Raw genomic sequence first — 25,369 nt, forward strand, 5'->3', positions numbered from 1 at the left:
TACCTATGGGGAATAGTATGCCAGAGGCATCTGGAATAAAGATAAAAGTTTCTCCATCTCTACTCCCACCTCCATTAACCCCACTGATTGGGGAAACTGAGGTTTCCGAAACCCCCAGGAAAAAGAGTAGAGTGGACAATTCAGGAAATGGTGGAAGTAGGAATTCCACCTTGTATTCGATGCAGTTGATGCACCAACAAACGTTGGAGGTATTGAGAGGCATTTCAGACAACATTGCTAGGTTGTCTGAAACAACTGGAAGATTGGCTGATAGCCATGAAAAACTAGTCAATTTTTTGGAAAATAAATTCAAATAATGACTTCATTCTTTTACTGATAACAATTTTTCTATATCTTGAAAGATCAAGAGAAGGAAAAATGAGTTACTATTTTATGCCTTTATTCCCACACACCATCTTATTTTCACTAACTCGACTAAATATATAAGCTCACAAGGTATTTGTTATGAATCTCATCTCTTATCTTAATCTCATATATCTTCTCAAACACTTGAATAAGTGGACTTATTTACAACAAGAGGCATTTATTAACACACACTCAAAATGTAACATTTCCAAAAAATACAATCGCTCGATTATTGAAGTATATTGAAATAATCCATCTTCTTGTTTCTCTTCCTTCTGAATGTTGAACGATTGAAGGATTATCTGGAACTACATCATCTTGATTCTGGACATCGGTGTTGTCATTATGAATAACTTGTTCAGTAATGCACATATTATGCAATATGCAACAGGCATATACAATTGATATTGCATGCTGAGGTCTGTAGCGGAGTCCTCTTTCACTGAGTTGACAAGCGCGTTTTCAGTTTGCTCGAGAGCATATCAATTGGACCATTGCCCAATGGCAGTCGGTTCTCTTTACTGACGAGTGCAGAATGTGTCTGCATGGCAACGACAGAAGAGGCCGAGTCTACAGGCGTCCGGGCGAACGATTTGCCCAATGCTGTTTCGCTGAAACAGTAGCATATGGCGGTGGTTCCTGTATGATGTGGGCCGGCATCTCTTTAGCGGGAAAGACGGAGCTCGTTTTCGTGCCTGGTGGAGGCCGAGGAGGCGGGCTTACAGCTGATCGGTACATCACCGATATTCTCCTGAGACACGTTGTTCCCTACGAAGGATTTGTTGGCGAGGACTTAATGCACAACAATGCTCGTTGTCATACAGCGCGCTACCCAGCAGTTTTTGGATGAAGTCGAGATGCGTACAATGGACTGGCCTGCGCTCAGTCCAGACTTGAATCCGATCGAGCATTTATGGGACCAGCTAAAACGAAGAGTACGAGCCAGAAATCAAGCCCCTTCGACGGTAGAAGAATTGAAGACAGCATTGTTGGAAGAGTGGGATAACATACCTCAAGAGGACGTCAAAAAGTTGATCAGATCAATGAAGAATCGACTTCGAGCGGTGATTAGGGCTGGGGGGGGGGGGGAATACCAAGTATTGATTTAATAAATTGTTCTGTGTTTTCTGAATCAATTTTCTTTTATTTGTAAAACACCCAACCAAATTCCAAATTATTGGAATTTTAACTGTATAGTTTAAATCATGAAGCCAAACAGCTCAAACGGTCAAAACCGAAAACTTTCTACCCAGTTAACATCAAGGGAGGCCAGCAAGCCCCGAGACGATCCGCTGATCGCTGATGCGACCACGGACTTCTTGGAGTTACGCATAACACCGGCCCCACGTTACGAACGATTTAGCTTCTCGGCCCATGGATTAATCCTTCTCGCGCGCAACATCTATGAAAAGATGTGCGACGCAAACGAGATGGTGCGGAAATAACTGCCTGAAGCGATGTGGTTATATTATATAATCCAACATTTCTGGATTCGCATCGTGTGTATAAACAAACACAAAGGCATTGTAACCTCGGATTCCAGACGGCTAGAGCAAATCTTCGCTAACAAGCAGTTTCCAGTACCGACAGCTATTTCCGCGTACCTGAGAGGCATAGGTGATGTACAAGATCCAAATGGAAGTTATTTCCACCTTGGTTCTGACATATACCCTTCGACGGACGGCAGTTATGGCAGGATTGGTGCAGCAACGCACAATTGCTATGAATATTACCCAGCCCCGGCGATCATTGCTCAAACTTTACAACAATTAGTTAGAAGTGGAGATGATGACTCAGCCCCAAGAGATTGGGATCTTAGCGACGACCTGCGTTACAAAGACGAAACTGATGACAACACGGAAAGACGGCTCAACGAAGGAACGGACTCAACCGGCTCAGCCTGCAAAGGTAAGGACGCGATGCGTAAAGCACACGATCCGCGCCTGATCGGGACTGATGTCATGGCCCTGAGAACCCGGGACATTCGAAAGAGCACACAATCAGAGCTAAAGGACGACGGCGGAATGAAGGATAGGGGAACATACTTATCAGTGCATACATCTACAGAGCACACTTCATCCCAAGTCCCTGAACTAGGCAGTGACGATCTAGCTTCGGAATTCGAAGACAGCGAGTCGTTAGAATCAGACACAAATCATCCGACGGTTAATTTACTAGGATGGTTACCCCTTCAAAATTTAAAACGCAAACAAATTGAAATGTTGCGTTCGTTGGGGGTGTCGGAAACAACATTCTCGAGAGACGTTGACACGTTTCTCTACAACGACAAAATAATGGAGCATGTCTCCACGCTGTTGAGAAAGACGAACGTAGAGTTGGACTTAGGTCCGCATCGATCACTCGCCGGCTCACTCGCTAACATCGCGAAGACAGTACGGAGCACGGAGGCTCCTATCAATATGGATCGACAATACGCTGATTCACTCATACGAGTTGAATGCGCATTCGCATTGAACACCAAGTTAATTAATGCATCGCAGGCGTGTATGTATAGGATCTATCGTGAGCCTGTCCTCGTGGAAGGAGAAGAGTATCACCCTTGGGCGTGTTATTCTTTCCAAAACTACGCGAACGTGCCGCAAGCCTGGCGGGATAACAGAAACCAGCTTTTTAATAACGGAACGGTACGATTATGGAACGCCGCGCGATTAGGTTCGCAGCTTATGCCATATTCAAACTTCATCCACCATCTGATGCAAAAGCAAATCAAAGGTGAAGTGAAACAGTGATTTAAACATTAATGTAAGCAACGCAATAAGTCGCCGAAGCCTGTCCCAAGCCAGGTTGAAAAAGGGTGAGGGGGAGGAGAAACAACCTCGTAAAAAAAAAACAGGTTTCATCTGGCCCGGATGATAGCAACCTGTTAGGGCTCCTGCCTAGGATACAGGCGAAGACACGGTCAACGGTGGTCAAAAAGCTTTTTGAACAGCGGATGAACTAGGAAAAGGGAAGATTGATCTCTTAAGTCCAGTAAGACAGTCAATCTAAAGGAAGACAACCTTGAATAAAAATTACCTGGTCCTCCAGGTTGGGGGTTTTGGCGTCAGGTTAGTTCCCTGTCACTTGTGAAAAATTTAAATTACTAAAAAGCCTAATACCGGCCTCGGAATTTCGGATGGATTTACTGGTAAACGAAAACAGCTTCGTAAAAGGACAATGAATTTTGGAACATGGAATGTACAAGGAATGAAAGAAAAGGTGGTGGAAATCTCCCGAGAATGCGATAGTCTTAGGATGGATATTGTTGTTTTAACGGAAACAAAGAAAAAAGGGATAGGATCAGAAATTTTAGATAATTATGTACACATATTCGGAGGAGTTCCAAAAGATCAAAGAGCCAAAAGAGGCGTTTCGCTATTGATTCACAAAAAACACAAACATAAAATAACAGATTTTGAGTCCGTTAGTGAAAATATCATCCGGGTCAATATGAACCTGTTTCAGACTCCAGTGACAATCTTAGGCGTATATGCGGTATCCAATGATGAGCCCTCGAATATTAAAGATGAATTCTTTGAGAGAATAAACGACGAAATATCTAAGATAGGAAAATCAAGAGAGGTTATTCTGCTTGGAGATCTGAACAGTAGAGTAGGACGGAGAGTGCAGAGCAAAGTGGTTGGTCCATATGGGGTGACAACACTCAACGATAATGGTGAAAGACTAATTGACATATGCGACAGTCATCAACTTAAAATACAGAATGGATTCTTCAAACACAAAGACATTCACACTTACACTTGGGTACAACATACGAGAAATTTAAGATCTATTATTGACTATGTAATAACATTACAGAATACCAGAGTGCAAGTGAAGGATGTTAGAGCTTACAGAGGTGTTACATGTGGGTCAGACCACTACATCGTTAGAGCCAAGATGTTGTTTCCTTATAAACATGTAAATCTTAGGAAAACTCGAATAACCGATGAGACTGAAGAAATTACCTCGAAAAATTATAACACTGAAGGCCTGATGCATGACAGCATACGAACACTATACCAGCAGAGATTAGATCAGAAACTGGAGGACTTGACTGAGAAGTCTGTAAGCGAAGTGTATCGGAACATAATAAATAGTATTCAATCAGCAGCGGAGGAATCCCTTGGTATTAAGAACAGATTGCAAAATAATAAACTTTGGTGGAATGACGAAATAGAAGAGTTGATAAGGAGAAAAAAACAGCTGTACCAAAAGTGGCTGAATACACAAACCGAAGAAGATAGAGGATCTTATATGGAAATGAAAAGATTAACAAGGCGAACCATTTCAGCGGCGAAAAGACAAATGTGGGATAAGAAATGTATGGAGATCAATACATACCTGGGAGGATCTAAGTGTTCCGAGACATGGAAGTTCATTAAGAGAGTTAAATCCAGTGGAAGAAATCAGGCAGGTATACAGATAATACCGACGGGAAAATGGATAAACCACTACGAACAACTGCTGACAGAGAATAGAAGTCAATATAATACGATCTCACCGTCAGAAATATCGGTCAAAGGAGAGGAAATAAACATCGACGTTGCCACACTCGAAAGGGCTGTAACTAAATTGAAAAATGGCAGGGCGACAGGTCCAGAAGGCATACCAGCAGAACTGATAAAAAATGGAACAAGAAAACTCTTCGAAGCCCTGACCTGGTGTGTGAACAAGTTCATAAATGGTGCTCCAATACCAGAACAATGGAAAATAGCCTATATTTCCTCAATACATAAGAAGGGAGATAAACTGAACTGTGGTAATTATAGAGGCATTTCAGTGACGAGCACAATGAGTCGCCTCTATGGAAGGATTCTCCGAGATCTTATAGAATCCGAATACAGCTATCAAGAGGAGGAGGAACAATCTGGGTTCAGAGCTGATAGAACATGCACTGATAACGTTTTCTGCTTGAAACAATTGATAGAGAAAAGAATGAACACAAACCAGGAAACTCATCTTATGTTTATAGACCTTCACAAAGCCTATGACACGGTACCGGTTAAGCAACTATGGAAAGTATTACAGCAGTCGAATATCAATCAAACCTTAATCACAGCTCTTCAGAATCTGTATAATGGCTCAGAATCCAGAATAAAAATAGGCAATCGACTGTCGCGAAGTTTCTCGGTCAACAAAGGGTTACGTCAAGGATGCTGCGTATCTCCAACACTCTTTAAAATTTATGTGGCCAAAGCTTTATCTCTTTGGAAAAGAAAATGTAGAGGGATGGGAATATACCTGGGAGACACCTGCCTGTTCACATTACAGTTTGCGGACGACCAAGTAATCATTGCCAATGACAAGGCAGACCTGGAATACATGACCCGAAAATTGCAGGAAGAGTATGAAGAGTGGGGTTTAGAACTTAATACCAAAAAAACCAAATATTTACCAATCGGAGGTGAATTATCGAACATCCAACTCGATACAGAAGAAATCGCTGCCTGCACCAGCTACACATATTTGGGTGTGGAGTTTGATATTACAGGCAGGGACGATCGAGAAATAAAAAAACGTATCAACCAAGCCAGGGGTCTCATCTCTTGTTTGAATGGAGTCTTCTGGAGCAGCGAAATAGGAAAAAAACGAAAATATAACATCTATGATACGATGATAAAAAGTTCCTTATTGTATGGCCCAGAAACGTGGAAAATTACAGAGAACAATAGGAAGAAACTGGAGGCTACCGAAATGGATGTGTTCAGAAGGTCACTAGGAATATCAAGAAAAGACCGAATACGGAATGAAGATGTTCGAGCAAGAATGGGAGTAGAAGGATCTCTCATGACAGACATCGAACGAAGACAACTTGTTTGGTATGGACACGTGCAGAGGATGGATAACACCAGACTACCAAAGCAGATCCTGGAATGGGTACCACCAAATCGAAGAAAACGAGGAAGACCAAGAAAGACGTGGATGGAAGGGGTTTCGAAAGCGATGAGCGCAAGAAATCTGACAGAAAACCAGTGGAATGACAGAAGGTCATGGAAATTAGGCATCGGACAACGACGAAAGACGTTATGAAACCGATATATATATATATATGAACAGTTTTGTTGTTACTTTCATGTTACATTGATTTATGAATCGCAAATGCCAATAGCATTTGTCTGTAGAACACAGTTCAACATTGACGCTGACCTTGAGTTGCAGATTTTGCTTGCTACACTGTAACCCATTGACATATCTAAGAATAATATAAAGATTTTAAATATTGAATTGAAGTGGCCGAGATAAGATGAAAATCCATATGTAAATCAGAAACTTGATTATCCTGCTTTTCATATTTCCTTATCTTGTTACAAATCTTTTCTATCTTGTGTTCCAGACTTGGCATGATATTAGGTCGAGGACAAAGACAAAATGGTTCCAGAGTAGGTCCTACAGTACTAGGAATTGTGGAGGAGCCTATCAACCTGGGCCAAGTGGTGAATTTGAAAGGGAGGTGCTTGAAACCATCACAAATTTGATGGCTGAAAGTGATCAAACTGTAGCTGAATCCAGTTCGAATTTGATATTCGAAGAAACGGGGAATAATAGTAATTTGGATGTGAATGAACTTCCAGTGGTAATAGAGGAAACCATACTTCCCACTGAAGAAGTTGAATTACCGAAAGCATCGAGCAGCTTACCGACTGAATCTAGCAGCTCACAGACTGCAAGTCTGTCGAACAAATTGATTAGGCTGCTTAGGCATTATGAAGAGTCTCTTGATGAGAAAAATAGAATAAAGGAGGAGTATTACAATAAAAAAATTGCGCTCTTGAAAGAGTGGCTGCTGCGAAATAAAACTAGACTGTTGCAAAGTAGCGGATGGCGGGCGCCTCAGAAGAAATATCTGAGAAAAATATTATTGATACCCAACGGAAAGACTATAAGAGGTGCCCCTAAAGAAAGTTGAGTTCCATTCTCTACCCTCAGATGGTATTATAACAAAACAAAGCAAGCTCACTGGATGATCAGCTATTAGAACCGAATCCTATCGTGAATAAAATATTTACCGCAGAACGAAAAGGAAAATTTCAGAATATTTTCACCACTGCGCGCTCTTATTTTATGGTTTGACTCCAGAAGAATATGGCTTACGAATGTGCCAAAAAAAATGGCATCAAAATTCCACAATCTTAATAAATTTTATAAGAGAACAGAATTAAGAAAATACGTTATCCAACATTCAGAGATGAGAGTATGAAGAAATTCTATGAACTGTGAATTGAAAATTCGTGTCCTAAAGCAATGTTGAGGAAACTCAACATTGAGATGATACCGAATGAATAGTTCAGCGCCGAGCAAGCGTAGGTGTTAATCGCTTTTGTCAGATTCTTGCTGTTAAGACCAGTTCTCATTATCCTTCTCAATCTTCGGGTGAACTCCTCCGTTAATTCTTTCTTCATCTGGCTCTGATTGATTTTTATTGCCTGTTTTATGCCTAGATACATGTATGTGTCTCCTTCCTTCAATACTTGAATTTCTGCACCATCCTTGAGTTTGAACGTACGATCTATTTTCCCTCTCGTTATGTTCAGCAGTCGACATTTTTCCAATCCAAACTTCATTTTGATATTTTCCGAGAATCCTTCCACCATTTTCAGCATTAGTTGAATTTGCCTTTTCGTAGTTGCAAAGAGTTTCAAATCGTCCATGTAAAGGAGATGATTTAGTTTCATCATAGTTCTACTGCCGCTTTTGATGGCAAATCCGTAGAATTCAATCTATGAGACAAGGGATTCAGGGCCATGCAGAACCACAGAGGGCTCAGCGAATCTCCTTGGAAAATTCCGCGTCTTATTGGAATAGGTCCTGTTGTAATGAAGCCATCCGCTGCTTTCATTTGAAGACTAGTACGCCAGGTTGACATGGCGTTTTTCAGGAACTTAACAATATTGGGATCTACCTTGTAAATCTTCAAGATAGTCGAGAACCATTCGTGAGGTATGGAATCGAATGCTTTCTTGTAGTCTATGCACGCAGCGTAAAGATTCCTTCGCTTGGAGAACGCTTGATTGCAGATAACTGAATCAATTATTAGCTGTTCTTTGCTATTATTATTATTAATGTGTATTCTCTAGTGGCGATGAGGCTATAAGAACGATACTTGAAATACAAGGAATTATGTAAAGATTTATTCGAAATATATGATAATCGAATCATATATTCTGATTTACTCAGTATAATCCATGAATAATTTCAGGAAAATTACATCGATGATGAATAAACTGAATACTGGAATTGGGAATGAAAAAAAAATGTTGTTGATGACAATATATGGATCAATTATCCTCATACTAAGCTTGAATATTGGCAAAAATCAGTTATATGCAGTTGAGAGGAAAACTTATATAAGAGATTCCATGCTTTTCAAGATTTCATTCAGTATATTTTGAAAAGAAACTCACAAACTTCCTTCCTCTACGATGAAAACAAAATCTAACCTCAAAATTAGAATAACTTGCCAAAAGTCTATAAATGTAGAATTTGAACGCAAAAACTCACCCGGATTATAGAGAAACAGGAAAAGATTTTAGATCAATAGCAGAACACTAGCATCACAACACAAACAGAGTTAACGATGAATGAACTGGATGTAATATTTGGACAGCTTGTTTTTGCAGCGAAGAAACTAGCAGAAATGGGAAGGAAATTGAAAATTCACCCTATGGTTTTATGGAAGATAAAAAAAAATGAAGAAAATCGAAAAAATATTTTAATAAATTCTCTTATTTACCCAATTGTGGAAGAATGCATTCCAGTAACTAGTATCTCTGCTCTCAGTTCCTTTAATCAGTTACTATTTTCCTTGATTAAACTGAGGTTGGATGTTCATTTTAAAGAATTTTTATATTACTTCAAGATCTCACGCTCAACTGCATCAAGGTACATCGCCATTGTTATTGACATACTTTACCTCTAACTGAAATCATTTATTGAATGGCCTGATCACAATTTTTCTATAAACATTCCTTATTGCTCCAGGGAAGCTTTTCATGAAAAAACAACAACTATTATAGATTTTCTTGAATTACTCATTGAAAGGCCAAACCCTTTCCTATCATCCAAGCGACTTGTTCAAATTATAAGCACTACAATACAGTCAAATTTTTAATATGTATTACTCCACAAGGGCTTATTTGTTATATTAGTGTGATATTAGGTGGGAGGACTTCAGATAAACAAATTGAATTGAATCGAAGTACAAAAAAATTAAACATATGCACGAACTTGCCAACATAGATTATATCCAAGAGATGATAATACAGCAAACCAAAAAATTCTTCAACACAACAATAGAAAAACTTGATAAAACTAGATATAGATAAGATAACCTTTTAATGCCATAGGCAAATTCAATCGATAAATAGAAGATTCCTAATGGAATTCATGGAAATTATTACTGACTTTGAAATAGCCACTAAACAATTTGGAAGCCTTCACAAACTGGAATTCTTATTTCTACCAAATCTATCATACAGATTCAAGAATTCTCAATAGAAGTTTGTGGTTATCAATTTGTTCTAATTGAAAGATTTTCACAAGACTGCTCAGAAAATGTGTCAAGTTTGTTTATATCAAATTATTTGCAAGTTTGAAATAATTTAAAACTGATCTGTGTATCACAATACTTAAAATTCCCAAAAGGTTCAAGTTATTATTAGGATGACATAGAATATTTGTATATTCTATACTATATAGAATATTTGTTTTGAAGAAAGTCCCAAAATTTCTTACCCTGTAAGTACTCCAATTACATGATAACTAAATTTCAGTGACATTAATTCACTCTATAACATTGCCGGTTACATATTGTATATAACGTCAAACTGCAATCTAAGACATGCGATAAATGTTTTTCAGACATAGGAAGTAAACCATTGTGCATTCACTATTAGATCCTAATGACTTTTGTTTACGGTTTATACATAATGTGATGGAAACAAAAAAGAAAAATTTTTCAAGAATAATTTGTATTAATGGTACACACTGTACTACAGAGAACGGAATGAACCTGACTGTGATGCTTGTAAAATATGACAGAAGGGTTTTCAAGTGGTCTTTTTTCTGAGTAATAGATAAGGATCATGGATGTAATACAGCCAGAATATTTCAAGAGTGATGATGACCCAAAATACAAAAACGCATTAAGAAAAGTAATGGGAAATAGACCAAGAAGGCTCTTATGTACCTAGAATGTGAATAGAAAAGGGTGATAAAAGGTAGAAGGTGAAGTGATAAGATGAAAATTATAATTATCTAAGGAAAAAAATTTAAATACGAAATGAACAAATATGTGTTTTTAGTACCAATCAATCATGACCTCGAGAATTATCAAACTATCTGCTATTAATGAATAATTTGGCGAAAACAGTACATATTTCATCTGGTCATCTGAAAACGTGCGATTTTGATCCTGGATTACGAATTATCAAGGCATAAGTGAAGGCCAGCAAGAAGAATGAAAGTTATGATTTTGAAGTAATCATATGGATTCTGCTTTGAAATGTATAAATAAGTTTTTAAAATATTTTTTTAGAGGTGTTTTTCAAGTTCAATTACGAAATTGATTATTGTTCGTGCTCACGCAAAAGAGGACAATTTATGTGCCACCACATGGCTTGTGTGTTAAGACATGGCCATTATGATATTTAAAAAACAGATGTTCATTGTATGTGGGATCCTCGAGCAAGAGAAGTTGAAGATCCTTGCCAAACAACCACCAAAGAGTTGTTTGATCCATTATCCTACTCAAATTCAGAGTTTCCAAGACAACCTACAGAAGATTGGTAATATCTGTGGTCTATTGTGGCTTACTAAGGAAAAAAATTCTGCATCAGAAGAACCATTAGTAGTATCTATAGAAGACCAGTTGCAGTCGGATGGTTATCGAGGCAGTATGAATGAAATACCCTATATTGAGAGTACGGTTGTCATCAGTGATGATAAAATATTAGAAGTTGCTGAAAAAACAAAAGATCAGGCACGAAGTCTGTTGTGGTTGATAAGTGGGAGGAATCGGTTAACTGCTTCCAATTTTGGTGAAGTATTAAGGCAGTCCAGAGGCAAAGATTTGGTCCATCTCTCAAAAAAAACTCTCAGTTAAAGTGTCCTTTGCGACTTATATTTTCACTTTTTTCTTATCGAATGTTGTGGAATTGTGGAAAGATTTTTTATGAGTGATTCGGGGTTTTCAATCTCTTTTATCCACAATTTGCACCAAAAGAATGCATAAATTAATGATGCACTTTTTCATTTCTAGGTTGATATGATTTAGAATTCGTGAAACAAATTCAATGAGGCCGACAAAATGAGATCAAAACTATCCCAGATGAGGAGTCGCTTTAAACGATAAAATAGAACATAACTCTCTGGTTGTATTATTGGATTATTGTTGTATTCTACTATTTTCAAATCGAATGATGAAGACATAAGAAGTATACTAGCGAGAGACGGTACAGGGAGAGACATTTTCAGAGTAGTTATGTCTGACGAGCGTTTTTCGATATTACTAGTAGCTCTTCGATTTGATGACGACGAAAACAGAGAAAAGCGTAAAAAGCTTGATTCTGCAGCAGCAATCAGCGGTTTTTTCGATATATTCACATCAAACGCTAAATCGTCATATACAGTAGGTCCCACATGTTTGTGTGGACGAAATGTTGGTAGATTCCGCGGAAGATGTCGTTTCAAGATGTACAGGGTGGGCAAAATTGGTGATACCTAAACTACAACTTTTTAACCCAACGAGATAGAGGGAAATGAATGTGCCATTCATGTCGTCTTTTTTCCAGAAACTAACAATGCCATCAACTGCACTCTTCCATCTTCTTTTGTTTTTGAGTTATAAGCCAAAATTGAAATTTGGGCGATTTCAACTTTGGCCATTATCTCCGTTTCTGTTTGTGCTAGGATGTTGAAATGAAAACATTTTACAGACAATTTTTTGGTAGCAATCCAGTGGCGAACTGTGATTTTCTCCTACAGTTTTATTTTCTGAGCTATAACATAAAGTTGTGTTTTTTCTCATGAAAACAGTAGTTCAAAATGACTAAGAAAGAATCGCCATTTTTTAGCGTTCCAGAAATATACCATATATCGCCCTCAGTCTTTATTAGTCATTTTAAACTATCTATTTTCATGAGAAGAAACACATCTGTATGTTATAGCTCAGCAAATATACCTGTTGAAAAAAATCATAGTACGCCAATGGATTGCTATCAAAAAATTGTAATGTTTTCATTTCAACATCCTAGCACAAGCAGAAACGGAGATAATGACCAAAGTTGAAATTTTAATTTTGACCTATAACTCGAAAACAAAAGAAGATAGAGGAATACAGTTTGCATCATTAGTTTCTCAAGAAAAGGCGACCGTAGTGTGCCATACATTTTCCTCTATCTCGTTGGGTTCAAAAAGTTGTACTTCAGGTATCACCAATTTTGCCCATTCTGTACATACCGTCAAAACCCGAGAAGTATGGGATCAAAATCTTAGCGCTCACAGATGTTAGAACAAGGTATCTTTGCAACGCATATATTTATGTTGGAAAAGGTTGAACTAACACAAGCTGTCATAAAACTAATCAAGCATTTATATGGCTGAACAAAACGGGTCTTCTAGGAAAACGAGCGCCAGAGAAGAAATCTTCCAGAGCCACAAGCCCAATACTTCAACTATCGCCATGGAGAGAGAAATAGAAGAACAAATAACAAATGGTCAAGAACTTAAACGAATTCTATCATCTCTTGAAAAAGATGGTTCTGCCAGAAAAACCGAAGAATACTGCAGGAAGAAATCCAAAACGACCGCAGATCTCTTTCACAAATTCAAAGAGATACACGATGCAATACATAAAGCATTTTCTGACGACCATGAATATCTCCAAAAAGATTTACCGGGGCAGATTTCCAGATGCTACCAGGAAATGGCAAATTACATTGATGTAATTGCCTCCTGCAGCTTCGTATAAAACTAAATTCATTCAATCCGGAAATGCAACGAGCTAAGCAGAAAATAAAAAATCTACAGTTTCCTCCAGGAAAATCTATCAATAATATGGAGAGGCATAGAAACACTTCACGAAGTACTATTAGGCGTCAATCACGAAGAAGTCACAAAGTACGTGAAGAGTGGAGTCTACGATGAATTCCAATCACAATACCACGATATCATAGAAGATATAATCACCACTTCACCATCGTTTATTCCATCCCAAACTAAAATACTGTCGATAAATCCACCAAGGATCAGTATTCCAATATTCAACGGGGACTACGAAACTTGGATTACGTTCTGGGACATTTTCGCACCCTCTTGCTACAACTACGGTGATTGGAATCTCTGCTATAGTCACACTAGCTGTAACATACTAATGGATGCCCACTTCTTCGAACCAGAAGAGCCACATATAATAATAAATAAAACAGAAGCAGAAATTCCATTGACGGAAATTCAGCGATACCAAAACCAAGCCAACAAATATTCGACCTTGACCAGCTTTGGCAAAAACGGAACTCCAGACAAGAGCCTAACTCCGGACGTCAGCACCACAGTATCCAATTCGCGATTCAATGGTAAGTTGCGTCCTCTATAAACATTCGTTTTGTGACATCTACACAAGTAGGACGAATTACAGTGTCTCTATCTAACAGTGTTTAATAGAGTCACTGTGTAGGTCGAATAAGTGTAAACAGAAGGAAATTTGTGTAGTTCCGGTATTTTTGTACGCAAGAATGACGGCTGATAATGAAAATGATGTATTCTTAATCCTCAAGGAGTATTTTAGATGTTTAGGATCCATTCCTACCAGCAGAGATTTATTAGAAGGTGAGTATATGCAAATTTATGAATGAAATATTCATTGACCAAACATTTTAGGAGAAGCAGTATCGAACGCTGGGCATATTATGATGTGTGGAAATTTGGGAAAGAGTAAAAGAGTCATTGAAATTTTTGGTGTTTGCAAAAACATCGGCCCTCTCCTCAGATCCTCACGAAATTAAGGGGAAAATTATAATCGATGAAGGTTCGGCCATAATATCAGCATTTACCTGTTTTTGTAAGGCCTGTTTAGGAGGGAGGTGCAAACATGTCTCAGCAATTCTATTATATTGCACCAGGTTGTATAAATTCAATGTATTTGACGTCTGAATCGGGACTTGCAATTTGACAATCATATGTACACAATATAATTTATAGTTTTTTGTTTCAGGACTGACCTCCTCAAATTTGAGAAAATTTCAAGCACCGACCTAAAATGCTGGTGGAAAAAGAAAAAAAATGAGACGAAATACAAATGTCAAGCTCTTCCACTTTTGGAAACGAATTGCTTAAAAGACAAAGCGACCCCTGTGCATCAACTATCATCACAGGATGGAGAAGATATAAGGAAATTTGTTATAAATAAGATGCCTTCATCCAGCAGCATCTTATAAGTATAATCTCATTTGAACCTTTGAAACTGTAATTATTTATTTTCAGAATGAAGAATTTGAATGAGGCACCCACTAAGCTGTTCAGCACAGAAATATGTGAAGTGGTTATTAGAAATGCAGAAAATTCTGATTTTCTGAAGAATCTCAAATGCCCTCGGTGTATTATCACATACAATGAATTGGCTACGTTCGATTCTTTAAATGTATGTATGAAAACTGAATCGAATAAGGCTCTCTGGGAGCAAGAAAGAAAATTTCAAGTCACTGGTTCTCGATGCTATGATCTGTATACCTATTCGAAAAATGATTGGGAAGAGAAATGTAGAACATATTTCTATCCCAAGCAATTATCGAATGTTTATACCAGACGTGGTATAAAATATGAACCATTGGCTCGAGATATTTTCGAGAAAACAACGGGGTTGTCAGTACTGAAGATGGGCCTGATAATATGCAGAAGCAAACATTGGCTGGCATATTCTGCTGATGGAATTATATTCAAAAATGATGAACCTTATGGTCTCTTAGAGACAAAATGTCCATATAAGGGTAACAAAATATTATTCATTTTCTCAGTTATAATTGAAATTTTGCAAACAGCAATTTTTTTAATTTCTTATATTTTGGCAAAGAAAACTTCTGATGTGGTGCAATGCTGCAAATATATTCTTGGTGTGTATGTTTTGAAAAAGAGGCATAAATATTTTGCTCAGGTACAGCTGGGAATGGCCATCCTCAACTAAAAAATTTGCCATTTTATAGTTTTTTTTTCAAGTGATAATTCTTATTTGGAAATCAAGGTTCCATTCGATGAAGAATATGCGCATAATTTATTATTTTCATTAGAAAAGAGATATTTATGTAATATGTTACATCACATTTGTTCGAATAGTTGAGTTTTTGTGGCATTTTAAATTAAAAAATTAAGTATGTATATGTCTGAAAGACTTGGTTCACCTCCACCTTCCACAGAAGTAAGCGGAGTTCCAGAATTTGTTATAAATTCATATCAGGGGCCTTTTTCTCTGTTTCGTTTATTTTTTGATGATGACTTTGTGGATCATCTAGTTTTTCAGACAAATTTGTATGCGGAGCAGATACAAATGCGTACAGAAAAAGTATACACAAGAACAACAAAAAGGGAAATTAATGTGTTCTTAGGAATCAATCTGCTTATGGGCATCAAACGTTTGCCAAGTTATAAAGATTATTGGTGTAGTACACCGGACCTTCATGATGGCTATATAAGTTCACTCATGACGTTAAAAAGATTCGGATGGTTACTAAACCACTTCCACATCAACGATAATTCAGTTATGCCCGTTCGCAATACTCCCCAGTTTGAACAGCTTTATAAAGTGCGGCCTTTACTGACACATCTTGAGGAAGAAATATGCAGAATATGATGCCCAGTGAAATTTTTGCTCTGGATGAATCGATGATAAAATTCAAGGGTAGAAGCGTTGCCTAGAAAACCCATAAAGCAGGGTTACAAAGTATGGATGCTATGTGACAAGTCAGGTTACTGCTTGAAATTCGAGATATATACAGGGAAAACTGACGAAAATGCCAAGAAAGAGGCAAGTCTTGGTTCCAGAGTGGTGACAGAGCTTATGAAAAGAAAAATCACAAACTTTATTTTGACAATTTTTTCAATAGTGTTCAGCTGATGCAAGATTTGAAAAAAAAGGGTATATATCCTGTTGGAACTGTAAATGTAAATCGGAAATTTTTACCATGTTTCAAATCAGATAAAGAATTGAAGCGAGGTTATTTTGATTGGCATACTAGTGACACCAAGTTGTCAGCTTTCAAATGGAAAGTCAGAAGATGTGTACACATTTTGTCCAATTATCATGATCCAGAATGGTGCACAGAAGTGAATCGAAGGGAAAGAAATGGAACTATCCTAAAAATTCCCTGTTCGAAAGCACTTACTGATTATAATGCCAACATGAATGGAGTTGACAAGTTTGCTCAACTCCTAGCCAGTTAAAGAATAGATAGCCTAAGTAATAAATGGTTACACCGTATCTTTTTTTACTTTCTCGACGCATGTGTAATAAATTCTTACTGTATTCATAAAAAATGGAAACAAACGAGCCGAAGATGACCGCCAAAAACTTCAGAAGGGAAATTATAAATGGCTTGGTTGCCTCAACTTTAGTGTCTTCTAAACGAAAGGCATCCAGTAATCAAGTTCAGATCAAGAGAAAGAAATCGAAACCTTTTATACCTGAAAGTGAGACTACATGCAGCTGAGCACTTGCCAAGTACCGCTTTGCCTGGGCAAGCAAAAAAGCTGTTTTCAGCTTTTTCATCAATCATTTTAGTTTCTTTTTGTTTTTTTTTGTATTCGAGAAAATAAATATTTTTGTGTTAAAAATTGGAGTAATTTTGAACCCAACTCTATCAGCTTGGTGCACAACTCTATCAACTCGGTGACTGGGTTGATCGTTGCATGCTTCTGTGAACGTAGCCTTTAAATCGCTGTCAATCAGCTGTTCAAAAAAACCGGAAAAACCTGTTGAATCTGCTCAATTCATTTCATTCCATTCTAGATTCTTCGATCGCTCAAGTGATTTGTAAACTTGGTGTAATCGTCGTGGTTTTAGTGCAGTCTCATTCTACATTAATACATTTTTTTCAGTGTTGTGTCTGATGATGTCGTTTCATGACGAAACCGGTTACACACAAAGAAGTGGAGAGTTTTTATGGGATTGAAAATATAGACCTTTGTTCCTTATTGTTTATTTATTCATTAATACATTTATTCAACTCAAATTATAATAATATTAATTCATAATTATTATTGGATTAACATCTCAGAAGGTACAGTACTTTTTTCATACAACAAAAAATGTAATCATTTTTTGCATGTGGCTCGTTAGAGTATCATTTACATAACTTTCCTCTCAACATTCACTCCATCACAATGCCTTTTCTCACTATTAAATTTGAAATATTCTGCTCTACATCTCTCTATCATATTTGCATGTATATTTTCTCAATTTTCTCCAAATCTTTCGATGCACCTAATTGCATCTACCTCCACAAAATGCATTGATATTCCATTCTCTTGAAAATCACATCACCTCAAAAACCACTCACATTTTAATTTCTCTGATTTCAGCACCTAGTTCACATTTCACACCACTATATTAGAAGCTTACATAGTTGTATTCACTCTCATTCTGTATACATGTCAACTCAGATCAACTTTACACCTCTTACGATCAGACTTCTCAGGCCTCTAGGCCTCTTAAGTTTCAGGTACCTCTACGCTCAAGTTGGACACTTTGAAGGCTTCTCATAGACCAGATCGAGATCCATCTCATTACACTCAGAACTCTGAATAATGGAATACACTCAATTAACTCTCTTGGACAGAGTGGTTTGTGATAACGTTCGAGGAGGTCTAACCTGATTTCAACTCAATAAGTATAATTTATTATAAACTTTTGCATGACTCTATTGCCTGAAAATTATGATGCCTTATTTCTTTTCTCTAATGTTATGAACTGCTCTTCTTGTTTAATCTCACCCATGAATACTTTTCATTAATTCTTTCTACGATTACAATACTTCTTTTCTCTACATTGCATTTGTAACACAACTCACCTCAATTCATGAACTATCATAGAAAACCTTCTGCTTTTCTAATAGATTTGCTATTCCTGTAAGCGTTGGTAATTATCTCTCTCATTTCTATCTCATAAAACCTGCCTCATTACATTACATATCTCCAACTTCTCAATTTGTCACTGCCACCTTCTGTTTTTCTGATAGCGAGATAGTTTGTGCAACCATAAACTCTATCACTGTAAACGTTGTGCTTGCATGATGACACTAGCATCAATTCATAAATATCAAGCTAAATTGGTATGCAACTCAAAATAAATAAACAAGTTTTGACGTATATCTATCTCAATTCTTATCCAACACATAATAATTGATCTTGTTACATGATACATGAAATTCACTTAACCTGCTCTTTCTCTCAAGCAAATACAACGTTCTGAATTTCTCGTTGAAACATTACTCTCAAATTCTCTAAATAACTTCTCAATAATTGTAAATAGGTTCACTCTATTTAGATGTTGTATATAATTTTACTTCATGCTAGTATCTATTTATTATGTGAATTGTTTGATGTACAATAAAGATTTCATTTTACCATCTTCAACTCAATCATTTGGTAACAGTCCACTTTCAAGTATGTAATTGCCAAAAATCTCAACACCCAGATTTTTGAACAGATAGATTAATTTCATTTTTCCTTGCACTATTGCGGTGGTACTCAAAATAGACCACCCTTCTACACCAAAAACACGAGTTAGACGACATGAAAAATAAAATTTTCGGCTTCACAGAGTGCCGATATGACATAAAAGTGATAAAATGACAAAAAGTTATTTAGTTGCCAAACCGGCTCCAGTTAGGTCGGAGTCGTTCGTGAATTTTTGCTCCAGTAAGTGTTAAAATGTTTCCCATCTTGTAGAGGATACCCTGTATATTAAATTTAACTAAAAATAAAAAAACTCACCAAATGTGCAACGATTTTGACGACGACTTATCTGAAAAATAAATTATCCATAAGCCAACAAATTTACTTGTTACGATGTAGGTATCAGGTTTTTTTATCACACACACATACAGTAGAATGATATTCAAGGTGCCCCAATGAAAGGGAGCCACCCATCATATTTCTGAGTATAATAATTGGTGAAAATAGTAATATTTTTTGCGGCACTCAAATCTCAAGAAATCCTCTAGAAATTTGAATTGGGACCAGGGGTGGAGTGACACCTCATTTCAAAGGTGGTTAAATTTTCTTTTCAGAAATATTCAACAACTCAGTTTCCCAGGGTAGTATTTTGATGAGAAAATATACAGGGTGAGGTTCTTTTGACCGAAGTAAAAGTCATCAAAATAAGTCATTTCACCAGAAATTGTGTACAAAATATTCAAGATGGAGGAGTTATAATCTCCATAATGAGAATGCAGCTTTCAACTAAATATTTTTGTATAAATTATATAAAGATAAATTGAATGTAATTCCCCATGGTGGATATAACGTCCAGTTTTATAATCAAATTCCGAGTCAAATTCAAAGTCACTTTAAGTTCAAAGCTTTGTTTACTATCAGTTTTACGGCCGGTTTCATAATCAATTTTAAAGTCCCTTTAACTCTAAAGCTTCCTTTAGCTCGACATCTTGATTTCATAATAGATTTCAGCTTCCTAAAGCCGCTTTAAATTTAAAGACCGGATTCCGTCACTTTAGCAGCTAAAGTATACTTTAAGTCATAGAATATATTATGATTCGATATAATCTGTGCTTCAGCTCATTTGAAATTTGAATTATTTCATTTCGTATTGATAATTCTTCACATATCTGAATAAAGCTATATTCAAAATATACCAGAATTAAATAAAAAGATGGAAAATTTTGAGACTACTAGTTCAGATTCATCTGATCAAGAGGTTCGATCTATCAGACGAAAAAAAGTTTATCGCAAACGAGTAGATCTACAAAAATATGATGATATCGATTTCTTCGACAGATTTCGCTTGAAGAAAGAAACTGTTTTGCATTTACTGCAAGAAATAGAGGATGCTATAAAGATGCCTACAAATAGGTACGTACAAAATAAAGAATATGTTACTTACCCTCGCATAGTTCGGGAAAGTGGTACGTTAGAAACTGGAATGAATGAAAAAAAAAGGGCTTTGGAGGAAATAATTTTCCAAAAGTATGCCTAAAATATCACTTTACCCACTAGTTAGGAAAATAACTGTAATTTCTTCCAGGGGCGGCTGTATTACACCAATACAACAACTTCTGCTAACGCTTCGATTTTATGCTACTGGTCATGTTAATTACCGTAGCAGACTTTATGGGTGTTTCAGAAGCATCTGCCAGTAGAATTGTAAAAAGGGTATCCAGAGCAATAGCCTCCAGGAGCCAAAAATATATAAAAATGCCTGAAACAGAAGCCGAAATGGAAGAAATAGCCGAAAACTTTTATAAGATTGCTTCTTTCCCCCGAGTGATTGGAGCTATCGACTGCACACTCATCAGAATAGATTCACCAGGTGGTAATGATGCAGAAATTTTTCGATGCAGAAAATCGTTTTTTGCATTGAATGTGCAAACCGTAAGTGATGCCAAATTAAAAATTAGAAATATTGTGTGTAGGTGGCCTGGATCAGTACATGATCAAACTATTTTCAACAATTCATTGCTGAAATATAATTTTGAGAACAATGCATTTGGTTCCTACATTTTAATTGGTGACAGTGGATATGCATTGAAAAAATACCTCATGACAAAACTGCAGCAACCAAGAACACCTGCTGAAAATTTATACAATGAATCGATCATTAGAACCAGGAATACTGTGGAAAGACAGTATGGAGTATGGAAACGTAGGTTTCCAGTTCTGAAATTTGGGATGAGGCTGCAATTAGATACAATACGACTGATTATAGTTGCAACTGCAGTGCTGCACAACATAGCCATCGATATGAATGACATATTCACTATTGAAAATTTTGAAGAAGAGGAGTTGGAAGATAATCCACAACTTTTTGCAAATGCAGTTAATGGGGAATATGTGAGAAATTTACTCATTTCACAGCATTTTGCTAGATTATAATATTAAAATAAATAATAAATGTTGAATAAAAATAAACTGTTCAAAGATTAGCTTTATTTAATTCTTTTTTTTTTATTTCAATATCCAAATCTAACGCAATTAACTTGCGCCGATGTTCTTCTTTTGCCCTTTCCTCTGCCTCGATGAGAAGTTCCAACTTTTTCTTGTAATATTTTTCCCGAGCACTCTCCTCATTCCTGTTAGGGTTAATCTTACCTTTCTTTAATTTTGAACAGGTTTTCCCTCTCAAATTTTTCGGTGTATAGGAAGTCCAGTTTCTTCCTTCTGGCTCATTCAACTTGTGGAAAAAAATTTGTTAGGTATGCATAAAATCAAGAATATTCAGCTTACCACTATATCGGGAGAAGGGGATTTATAGGTGGCATTACTTGCGTTTTCTGTTATTTGTTCATCCTGAAAATATCATGCATATTTGTTACTTCAATATTACATACTTACAACTCATTATCCCTCATAGACGTGGTGATATATATTTTCAGGCCCATGTTATCCTTACATGTGAGGAAGCTTGCTTAATGCATACATCGCTTAGAATTTTGATTTCCTCTGTATGGTTCTGAAATAACATGTGAATATATAAAGAAGGAATTATTGAAGTTATGCACAAATTACTATGTCTTTTGAATCCAGCAATTGATTCTCCTCCTTGTCTGAAATTGGTATCTGAAATGTAAATTATATAGAAATTAAAATTTTGAACTGAGTGCCACTCTAATGCCCAACGGATTCTTCCATATTGATCAAAAATGGCCTCAAACGATTGAGTTGGACTCATTGATGAAGAATTTGTGGTCAAATTTAATCCTGTCCATAACATATGTACCTATACAAGTAATGAAAATAAAAACATTTGTATAAGATTTTGAAAGTTATGATGATCTGAAATTCTGCGAACAAAGCAAGTAATGGCATTACAAATAAGTAATGTCATTATTAAGGGATGCTTTACCCATATTGGATCGCATATTGCTGCGTCACTGTCTGTTAGGGCTGGAAAGCCCACAACAGTTTTGAAATTTATTATATCTAATATTATTTCCGTTATAGGGTCTAACACTTTAACGGAAGGGCCTCCACCAGTCCCATATAAATAGCTTTTTTGTTGAGCCACCTCTTTTCGGGCCTTTGTTTTCAAATTGTCGAATTTGGCCTTCAACTGCTGTAAACTTCTGTAGTGGAAATTTTTAGCATTGAAGCCATCTTCGACTTTCTTCCATGCTTCTTCCTGAAAGAAAAATCATTGCTCAAATTCGATTTTATATAGGATATTTAATTCTTACTTTTTCAACGTTCGAAGTTTTATTTGTTGTCTTGCATTCGATTATATTTTTGTACTTGAGTACTTCATTTGCCAGCAAGAGTTCCTCTTCTTTAGAAAAATTTGAAGAGCGAACTCTTTTACCATTTTGATTTATTTCCATCATCTTCAATTTTTCAAAATAGGAGAATAGTTATAACTGAGACACTTTTAACGTAAACACAAACAATGTCGGAAGGAAAATAGAGGTTAAATATGGCGCTACTCTCAATTTTAGGTCAAATGAATCACATTCAGTAATGCCAACATACGACATTTTGCCTAAAGACAGCTTTAAGTAAAGTCCCTTTAAGTTTCATTATGAAATTGACTAGTTTTTTAAAGTAGACTTTAGCTTAAAGAGTACTTCAACTAAAGAGCACTTTAGTGGTTTATTATGAAACCGGCCGTTAGTAGGGTTAAAGGAAGCTTTAAAATTAAAGAAACTTTAGGTTTGATTATGAAACCGACTGTTAGTGTTTCAACATTCAAACTGCTCTTCAACTGATATAAACAGATAATCAATATACTCACTTCTTCTTTTACTGAGGCAGCACTTTCAAAATTCTCCTTCCAGTGTAAATAACAATGTCTTCCTGATCTTAATGTCTCCTGAAAGCATTCAAATTATAAAGGTGACTTCAGAGCTGAAGATGTACCTAGATATATAATGGAATGTAATATAATAATTATTATAATCTAATGAGAAGTTATCAACTTGTTATCTGGGCTCAAAATATGAATGTAATATTCCTTGAAAGGAGCAGAATATTATAAATTATTGAAATTATATGAGGAATTATTGGTAGCCTAAAAAGTAGTTGAGAATTAAGTCGTTATAAAACAACAGAACAAACTACCAAGCTTCTAACTCCAAATCAATTTAAGGTTTCACTGTAGTGTCTTCCCTGTGGTCACGTACAGTGCTGAGATACTTCCAAATCACACAATAAGACATAAAAGCAGATCATGTTGCTAAAATGTTTGATAGACAGAGGACAAAGAGACTTGCGGATTGGAGACAAAGACAGTAGAGGGTGACCTCCAAGACTGGGAACAGACAATCTAAAAGGACTGGCTGGAAGTTGAATCGAAATGGCAGAAAATACAAGCAGATGAATAGTGTTAAGAGAGGCTTTCATTCAAGAGTGGACGGGATACGCTAAATGATTATTGTGTTTTGCTGTTGATAGACCGCAAAGAAGTTTCTGGGACCCAAAGTGATATTGAATAAAAAAATTCCAAGTAGAATTTTTATAATTGTGGATCTACCACCTTGTTAAAATAACTAATGAATAAGATAAACCCATAAGAAAGGAGATGTTGCATTTTCCCTATTAACTATTCAAATACATTGTCCCCGGTTTATTGAAAAAATAGGCACTTCCTCATTCTTTAGACAAGCAGCAAAAAAAAATTGGCCAATAAATATTTTGCAGCAAATGGCAAGATTCATGTTCTATGTTGTGTAGAGGAGCATACAGTTCTTTTGTTGAAGGCTTGGTTTCTTCGCTTGGAAACTGTCTAATTGAAATTGATGTTTGCCACAATTGTGATTCTGATGGTTAGTAATAAATAATAACAAACTAAACTGAAATGCCCAGACAAAATTTTCCATTCAGAATCTGAAAAGCATTACAGAATTGTTAACATATGATGAGGTAGACTATTCTAACATTGCAAGATGTAAGAATAATTGAATCCATAATTTTTATTGTGGTCATAGATATACTAGTTATAGTTATACTAGGAAGTTATTAGTTCTATGATTGTGGTAAATCTGTTAAAAGTAGATTCAAGTAAAATACCTATGAACTTCAAATATGAATAAGGATTAAAGGAAGGAAGCGAGAGTTCTTAATAAACAACGTATGGGCACAAAACACGGAGAACTCGATTGAGAACTATAAACTATAGCTACAGAGAATTTGGAGAAATATTGCATAAATTGTACCTAGAACAGATAACAGATTCAACAAAGACATGGTACAAAAACTCACATCAGAAACTGTGTGTGGAATTAATGTTTGATGGTTAGGTTTCACGTCTCATTTCCAACTTCTCAAAAGTTTAACTTCATATCGGAAGTTTCCAGAACCACGTGCACCACAAATCAACGACACAAAACACTACCATATCACAGCTGTCTTCAAGGACGTGTGTTACTATATTTTCAAAACTTTTTTCTCTTTTCACAACTTTCTATTTACATATAACTGCCATCTAGCAAAGATTAACCTGCAAGCTGCAGCTGTGCTGTTTATCTGAGTTGCAGATTAATTAATCAATGATTATTATGGTATATCTACATCTGTCACAAAAGAGTAAGGTTAGGTTATCTGTCATTTTTAAGGTTATGGAGAGTAGAGAGAACCATAGAGAGAACGATCGCTGCTTTGAGACCATAGATTTTTGTACATCTCCTCTCCATATCCGATGCCAAAACACTCTTACACTAGCGCACGCTTCAACATTTCACCATTCTCATATATGTTGCTCTCTCATCAAAAATCGAAAATAATAATATTATTTTAATCATCTGTCACCAGGAAGACAGTTCCCTCAGGCAACTTCAACTAGTTTGAATCA

General features: G+C 36.4%; 3 protein-coding genes across 4 annotated transcripts in view; 1 reads left to right on the forward strand and 2 right to left on the reverse strand.

Annotated features, from left to right (window-relative positions):
• Positions 1-25,124, reverse strand: part of LOC123308102 — a 131,906-nt gene extending 106,782 nt beyond the window's left edge. Inside the window, exons 1-3 of one of the 2 annotated variants that reach the window (XM_044890646.1) lie at positions 24,991-25,124; positions 23,315-23,392; positions 19,348-19,378 (exon numbers count right to left, since the gene is read on the reverse strand). The gene's annotated coding sequence lies outside the window, so the exon portion shown is untranslated. Of the gene's footprint in view, positions 1-19,347; positions 19,379-23,314; positions 23,393-24,780 lie in introns of both variants that reach the window. The other variant, XM_044890645.1, reaches the window with a different exon arrangement.
• LOC123306321 lies at positions 19,964-20,729 on the forward strand. The gene is made up of 2 exons (XM_044888284.1): positions 19,964-20,442; positions 20,615-20,729. The coding sequence occupies exons 1-2, from the start codon at positions 20,243-20,245 to the stop codon at positions 20,727-20,729; spliced, it is 315 nt and encodes a 104-aa protein (XP_044744219.1). The 5' UTR covers positions 19,964-20,242.
• LOC123306322 lies at positions 21,502-23,112 on the reverse strand. The gene is made up of 5 exons (XM_044888285.1): positions 22,764-23,112; positions 22,310-22,708; positions 22,096-22,146; positions 21,814-21,876; positions 21,502-21,760 (listed from the first exon to the last, which is right to left on the reverse strand). Exons 1-5 carry the CDS (start codon positions 22,905-22,907, stop codon positions 21,503-21,505), a joined length of 915 nt encoding a protein of 304 aa, XP_044744220.1. The 5' UTR covers positions 22,908-23,112; the 3' UTR covers position 21,502.
• Positions 25,125-25,369: the final 245 nt, after the last annotated feature.

This window comes from Coccinella septempunctata, chromosome 2 (assembly GCF_907165205.1).
Source record: "Coccinella septempunctata chromosome 2, icCocSept1.1, whole genome shotgun sequence".
Lineage (NCBI taxonomy): Eukaryota > Metazoa > Arthropoda > Insecta > Coleoptera > Coccinellidae > Coccinella > Coccinella septempunctata.

Excerpts from the sequence above, each read along its gene's own strand:
- LOC123306321 (XM_044888284.1), top strand. The coding sequence starts at position 20,243 with ATGGAAAATTTTGAGACTACTAGTTCAGATTCATCTGATCAAGAGGTT. Across the intron at positions 20,443-20,614 it reads ATAAAGATGCCTACAAATAG|GGGCGGCTGTATTACACCAA; the intron begins GTACGTACAAAA and ends AATTTCTTCCAG.
- LOC123306322 (XM_044888285.1), bottom strand. The coding sequence starts at position 22,907 with ATGATGGAAATAAATCAAAATGGTAAAAGAGTTCGCTCTTCAAATTTT. Across the intron at positions 22,147-22,309 it reads TTTTATTTTCATTACTTGTA|ATACCAATTTCAGACAAGGA; the intron begins TAGGTACATATG and ends TTTACATTTCAG. Across the intron at positions 21,877-22,095 it reads TGCTGGATTCAAAAGACATA|GATGAACAAATAACAGAAAA; the intron begins GTAATTTGTGCA and ends TGATATTTTCAG.